This window comes from Carya illinoinensis, chromosome 10 (assembly GCF_018687715.1).
Source record: "Carya illinoinensis cultivar Pawnee chromosome 10, C.illinoinensisPawnee_v1, whole genome shotgun sequence".
NCBI classification, from domain to species: domain Eukaryota; kingdom Viridiplantae; phylum Streptophyta; class Magnoliopsida; order Fagales; family Juglandaceae; genus Carya; species Carya illinoinensis.
The window spans coordinates 4,317,623-4,324,528 of record NC_056761.1 but is presented as its reverse complement, the minus strand read 5'-3'; the positions used below and the strand labels follow the sequence as shown (position 1 = coordinate 4,324,528).

The window sequence follows — 6,906 nt, the reverse complement described above, 5'->3', positions numbered from 1 at the left end:
CAGCAATTCATCTTCATATTCATTTGCATATGTGACTAGAAATTGTCAAACTCTTTGACATTTTGGATCAGACCAGAAGACTTGAATACTTAAAAGAGAGGACAATTTGCTGTAGGACACGGCAATGGAACTGTTGCGTATGCGTTCGAGTCTTTTCCACAATATTAAAAAGTGTTAGAGGAATAAATTTCATATTATTTATAAATAAATTCTTGGACTTGTTTATAAGCAATGAACAATATTTCTCTTTAAACAAGTTTTATGAGATGAGTTATGCTTATAAATTTTTCATAATATCAGAACCTATCACAAGATAAATGGAGACTCACATTATTTACTCCATAACAAGAATCAGGAAATATACTAACATGCACGTGAGAAAATATGTTAAAGAATAAATTTCATATTGCCTCTGAACAAGATAAATTAGACCTATAAATTTCTTTAAAATTTTGGATTAATTCTGAAATTAATATTTATGATTTTACGTTTTTATAAATAAAATTAAAAACCCAATGTTAGATTTATACAGATGTAAAAACTCAATTAATGCTGATTTTACAATAAAATTAAAGAGTTCGACATGTAAATACCCTCTTTAATTTGCTTAAAAAAGAACACACCCATCTGATTAAGTAGAATAATGGCAAAAGAACCTTTAATTGAAAGAGCGTTGAACGGTCAAGAAGGGCGGGTAACAAAGAGAATGGAAAAGAAAAGAGAAGGAAGAAAGTGTGCATGCGTGTGTGCACGTGGAACAAGAACGCGTGGGTCCTAAAGGCCAAACTGGTCAAAACGATACGTGCTGAATTGCTGAGTCAGCATAGAGATGGATAAGTAGGTCCCTCATAAAGTTTACCCCCATATCATTGGGCAACGGTATGCCCTACATAATCGGTCCGGATGGATGGGCATGCATTCTTTCCATATATTTGGTTGGTTTAAATTTTATCAAGGGTGGAGTTAGCTAGGGCTTATTATCCTCTTATATTTTATTGAAAATGAAAAAAAAAAAAAAAACATGTTATTTCTTATATTTTTAATCATTTTCTTTCAAACGTGACATTACTAAATAAATAATTATTGATCAACCACGTGGGTGAAAAGAATATGGTTAAATATTTGCTTATAAAATATTAGAACGCGAAATCTATAACGTGTTTTTGTGTTCTTTGACCAAAAAAATAATAATAATCTTAAGACTTTTAGGTGTTATTTTTGTTGTATTGAAAAACTATCGACGCGTTTGAAATGCCTGGAAAAGTTTGTCGAAGAAGACAGCACCATGAATGAAACAGTAAGTAGCCGGCATATTTAGCATCAAATTTTCACGTGTTGTTTCAGTATTTTGCAATCAACATCTCTGCCATTGGATTGGTTGTCCCAAATGCAGATATCCATAGATAGTATAGTGTATACGCAATAAAACATGAGAGAAGCAAAGCCCATGCGCACAAGCTTGATCAAGAAAATCACTTTGATACAAAACTAGAAAAAAAGGAATTTTATCAAATGTGCATCCAATTAAACATAAAATTTGTGCAATCTGCATGAACATTCACCCTCTTTATGTATAAATTCCCAAAAGTTTACATACAGGAAAGAGCTTATGAAAATGCACTTATTCTGTGCAAACTAGCTAAAACAACCCATGGTGTAAATAAACAAGTGCAGATCAAGGTTCTCTACATACTACATTCATCTCAGGACTCAGTTCAGAGTCATTAGCTATAACCGCCTTCCTGCCCTTTGACAGAAGTCTATATAACTTAATGCATTCAATTTAGCAAAAAAGAAGTTTTCAAGCGTTGATTTCCCTCCAAATCAGAATTGGCCGCTCCAGCAGCAATGGGGAATGAATTTGTCATTGTTGATTCTCAGGTAGGTCAAGCCAGAATTTGCCAGAGTTGTTAGGGTTCTTCCCGCCAACTTCATTATGGAAGAAAAGTGAAAAACCTAGTTGCTTTTGGGATTCAAAAAGAACCCCTAGCGTCGTCCATGTGACCATTGCCGGTTTTGGTTCCCAGGCTTTACATGTGGATTTCTATGACCAAGCCCCTGCTTAGGTAGATCATGCAACTCCATAACCTGTATCGTCCGCTGCCTCTTAGCTGTAGAACATAAATGTATTACATCCACTGTCAGATTTGTTCAAGACTCACTTGTCAAAAAAGAAAAGACTCAAAGATTCATTCAAGGCTCTCAACTCACGTTTGACAAATGGTTACGAGATATTTTAGTGTTAAGTTATATTGTTTCCAAAGTTTAAGCTATTCAAAATTTCCAAAACTCACACTTTATACCAGTGTTGACTTGTTACTCCAGTTCCTAATTTCAAAAGTTTACAGCTCCCCTCCTAAAAAGGGAAAAACCCGGATAAAAAAGAATGAAAAAACTCAGGAAAGCCTTCTGGATGAAACTAATGTGAAAGTGATTATAATGCTAAACATTGAATATCAATGTTATACTGAAAGAGGCATACCATTCTCAGCTTGTTGATAACGCTCCTGAAGCTTCCTCTTTGTAGCTTCAAGTTTCACTTGGTCTGCGACCTCATCCGAACACTTGAATTTCTAGTTTAAGAAGAAATAGTGATCAGAAAGATCTCAAAACTACAACATTTAAAGCTAAAAGAGATTCTTACTTACATTCTGCTGACCAGTCACTGGCCTCTTGTGGATAGCAACCTTATCAGATTTTTGCTTGGACTTTGTCTCATCACTGACCATTTGCTCTGTACTTATTTTGGGAGGTCTTCCGGGCCCATAACCAGTGGTTGAAGGCTTATTTGGCTTCAGGACGACTTCCTGTTTCTTTACTTGATGACTCTTGTTGTCCTTGGCCAGCACATTTGCTACATTGGGTGTCTGCTGTTTCCGCTTTGTATTATTTTGACACTCTTGCGTTGGTTTTCTTCCATAATCACGATTCTTGCTGAATTCCCCACTGTTTCGAGGATCTGAAAAACAAGGGTTAACATCATGAAACTAAGAACTGAGGCATTAATTAAGAAGCAAATAGCAAAAGCTATTTAAGATAAGCAGAAGATATTGCAAATTAAACTCACTTCCATCATCATCCATGCCATCAAAGAACTTTGCATGGTGAAGTTTATTGGACACCCAAAAAAGCAAACTCCAGTCAGTTCCATAAACAATACACTAGAGGAATATACACTTTTCCCAATAACTTTCAACAAATGTGAAAAAGGATGCGTACCTGTGAGAGCTCTATTGAAGTGGGTTGAGTAGCAAAGAAAAGTCCATCCAGAGGAGGAGATGGAAGCCCCTCATATTCGTCGACAACAGACGGATTTACAGAATCTGGGGTACCTCCCGAACCTACTAATTCATGAGTATAATCAGTTTCCAAAACTAATTTTTTTTTTTTTTTGTTTTTTTACAAGTAAACCTAAATAAAGAAATAACAGCAGACACATCTCAAGTTATAATAAAATATTGGGAAACAAATTCATACCTGAAACAGCTCCAATACCTGCAACAGCTGGAGCTGTAGCACTGACCCATTCATCTACCATGTCTTTCCAACCACTGCAAGCCACAAAATCAAGATAAAATATATCATTGACATTAAGACTCAGTATAAATAAACTGAGACAATTAAAGAACCAATATAACATGTGTGGGCTAAGAACCATCAACAGTCGTGTGGACAATGCGAATTGGACACAGGTTTAGGTAATCCATACTGACAAAAAGGGCAGTTTACCAGAGGGTGGTTAAGTTACGTCTACAACCATGAGAATGCATGACGACTACAAAAAAATGACAAAAATGGATGACGGCAATCAAACTCGAAATGGTATCATACGTCATCCTTAATTAATGACACAAATATACGAATGGTAAAAAGCTTGCTCCAATTGGCAATGGTAAGCTGTACTTAATTAAGCATATGGTGTGCTTGCATTAGAAAAATCAACATCTGGCTTATAGTATACCCCAAAGAAGACACACAGATTCAATGCCAAAAAGCAATGATTGAACTTGATCTTTCAATCATTCCAACAAACATAAAAGGCAGGTGAGCTGCAGTTAGCCAGAAAAAAGGATTTCATACTCTATAAGAGTCCGTGCAAATTGACGAATCTGCTTTGATGCATGCTTCCGAAGCCTATTGACAGCCTTTCCTATCTCAGTTGCCTGACAAGGAAAAACTTTGTCAACCCAATACTCATCCAAATCTTTTTGAAAACATGAGAAACCAAAGAACAATTGCTGCTGCCCAAACAAGTGGCAAACTAATCCAAAGACTAAAGGAAAGATTCAAATCAAACCTTCAGAGTATCCACGGTCAGAGCCATCAACTGAAGCCTCGTCAACGATTCAACCAAGATTGAATCAGACTGTCGCAACATTAACAAAAGCACCACAAATCAGGCATCAGAAAACTCAACAACGTTACCAATTCTCATCACACCGGCCAAACAAACAGCAAAATTGTTTATAAGAAGAAATACTCAAAACACATTTCAAAGATCCATAAAACTGCAGGGTGAGGGGTCTAAAGTCTAATTCCTCATCAACAAAGTTTACAAGACCCCCCGCTTCTTTGCCACGCCAAGATTAAAAAATTGGAGAATACATGAGTGCTAAAAGCAGATAAACATACTACTTCAATTAAATTGTTGAAGACAAATACCTCTTGTTCACTGTTATAAAAAATCTCTTTGATCCTCAAGACCTCATCAAAAATCTGAGACTCTTCCTCGATCTCATCAGTCAATGCCTCAGCTTCTCCATAGCTGTAAGTGCTAACCTGGTTCATGTTCATCTCTCCCTGATCATCTCTACTGCTATCCACCTTGCTCTCCTTGCTAGCCCCAGCCTCAAAAGCACACCCATCTTTACCAAACTGGCTACTCTTACAATTTCCATCATCATCATCTTCCTTTTCTTCTTCACTTCCGGGCACCGCCAACTCGACCCGGTCGCAACCCGAACACCGCGTCAATCTGCACGAGAAAAGCCTCTCGGCTATTCGATCTCTCCGCAACCTGAACTCCTTGGGGCAATCCGAAGACGCCACCATGATCGCATGGTCGATTATGTTGAAAATGTCAGAATTTGCAGTCCGAAAGTAATTCCTCCAGTATTCCAACGACCCGGATTTCTTCGCCATGATTTAACTCCGAAAATTCTAGATCAAAAATCGGATTTCAGCAAATAGATCCAATTTGCATGTTTTTCCGATGATACCAAAATACAATTTCAACTTTCAGCGCCTACCGGTTGATTTCGAATACTAAGCAGAAATGGGAGAAAAAAAAAAAAAGATAACTTCGGAGTTTTGATAGCCCTCCGTTCAGAAACCCATTGTTTTGTTTTCTTTCAAAATTTCTCTTCAGATTGTGTATTCTATGAGAATGATGATAAAAAAAATATATGGTGATTCTTTGATTGACAAAATAAATTAGGTAAAGGAGGGATTTAGATCATCAGCATCACAATTATCAACAGTTATAAAAATTAATCAATAACATACAGAAAGAACGTGATTTCTGTTGTTACGAGCTCCAATCTTCCTGAAAAATTTTCAGGATTTTATCTATAAGAAGAGAAAAAGACGCTATAGAGAGAAAAAGGTAAGAGAGGATAGGTGGGGGCGGGGGTTCAGGTAACAAATATGGAATATTACAGACTCTAAAATCTCCCTCTCCGCTTGCTTCTTCTCACAAAATACTAGGTGCTGCTGCAAATACAGCCAAAGATTATTTTCCTTTCAGAAAACTAAAAACTAATATCACTGTTTTCCACTATTAATAAATAAACAAATTAACTATTATCGTTTATTTTAGTTATTTTGTTAATTAATTAAAAATATTGGGTAAAAAACTAAAAAAGGTAATTTCGGAGGTGTAAGGTTTGGGTAGGGGAGGGGGAGGAGTTATAAGTTGGGTTGTCGGACACGTAGTTGAGTTGTGTTTTAGGACTTAAATTAGACTTCAGTTAGCGAGGGAAGGGAAAGGAAATGCTTGATTATGCTTCACCTGGCGCGTGGATTGCTATCGTGACGGAACGGTGATGGAAGTGGGATAGTGCGGTTGGTCATTCTGGTGACACGTCTGATTTGTCAGGTGGTTTTGTGGTGAGAGCGCCGGCTTTGAGGGACTGGTACGAATGGGGGAGTGGGACCCATCATTTCACGCGTGGTGGGTAATGGTCGTGCATTTCACGCGGCTGTCCTGTGAGTCAGTGACGTTAGCTTCGGTTCGTGTCACTTTTTTTTTTTTTGTTTTTTTGTTGTCGGTGCTTTTCCGGGATTTACCTCCGGAAACACTTCAAAAATTTTAAGAAGTAGACGGGTTTGACACTTATGACTTCGATTAAAAAGGGTAGTCGTTCTACAGTCATTTACTGTTTTGCAACCTCCGCACACCTAGTCTACGTGGTATTTATTTATTTATTTTTTAATATAAAACATGCGTTTTGACCAAAGAATGAAAGTAGGTAACGGATTCTCATCTTCCTGAATTCTCTATTCTCCTTCCTCTGTTTGAACTTCAAACAAACTCTTCACATAGCAAATCTAGTTCTAGGATTTTAAGACAGCTTCTTTTCTCCAATAAACTCATTTCCTTCTTCTCCCATCTCTGCCACTATTGCCAATACCCATAAAGCTCTCTCTCTCTCTCTCTCTCTCTCTCTCTCTCTCTCTCTGTTGAGAACTTTTGTTTCATCACCGTCCTCATCCACCCCACAAGAACCAGATCCCATTTCCCACCCCCTCTCCTCCAATACTACTAAAAAACCCTGAGTCTGAACCGTTTCCAATCTCCCAAAGATTCCACCTAAGCTTCTCACACATCAATCCAATACCTTACTTGGTCCTCTTCACAATCAATCTCTGCCCCGATGCTAGCCGTACGGTCCTGGGGATAATCAC

The 6,906-nt window shown here is 37.5% G+C and overlaps 1 protein-coding gene across 3 annotated transcripts; it reads right to left on the bottom strand.

Annotated features, from left to right (window-relative positions):
- Positions 1 to 1,547: 1,547 nt before the first annotated feature.
- Positions 1,548 to 5,849, bottom strand: LOC122278111 (probable mediator of RNA polymerase II transcription subunit 26b). 3 transcript variants are annotated; one of them, XM_043088208.1, is made up of 10 exons: positions 5,506 to 5,837; positions 4,663 to 5,160; positions 4,298 to 4,366; positions 4,081 to 4,163; positions 3,478 to 3,551; positions 3,220 to 3,344; positions 3,068 to 3,095; positions 2,649 to 2,959; positions 2,483 to 2,573; positions 1,548 to 2,111 (listed from the first exon to the last, which is right to left on the bottom strand). In XM_043088208.1, exons 2-10 carry the CDS (start codon positions 5,140 to 5,142, stop codon positions 1,987 to 1,989), a joined length of 1,386 nt encoding a protein of 461 aa, XP_042944142.1. In that variant the 5' UTR covers positions 5,143 to 5,160; positions 5,506 to 5,837; the 3' UTR covers positions 1,548 to 1,986. The 3 variants fall into 3 exon arrangements, with proteins under 3 accessions (XP_042944142.1, XP_042944143.1, XP_042944144.1); XM_043088210.1 differs by adding an exon at positions 2,295 to 2,356 and having other exon boundaries at positions 2,020 to 2,111; positions 4,663 to 5,849; XM_043088209.1 differs by having other exon boundaries at positions 3,220 to 3,341; positions 4,663 to 5,830.
- Between the last annotated feature and the right edge of the window lie 1,057 nt (positions 5,850 to 6,906).

Coding starts and splice junctions, on each gene's coding strand:
- LOC122278111 (XM_043088208.1), bottom strand. CDS start 5,142: ATGGCGAAGAAATCCGGGTCGTTGGAATACTGGAGGAATTACTTTCGG. Junction 3,345..3,477: donor AGGTATTGGAGCTGTTTCAG/GTATGAATTTGT, acceptor CTCATGAATTAG/TAGGTTCGGGAGGTACCCCA. Junction 2,574..2,648: donor CAGTGACTGGTCAGCAGAAT/GTAAGTAAGAAT, acceptor TTCTTAAACTAG/AAATTCAAGTGTTCGGATGA.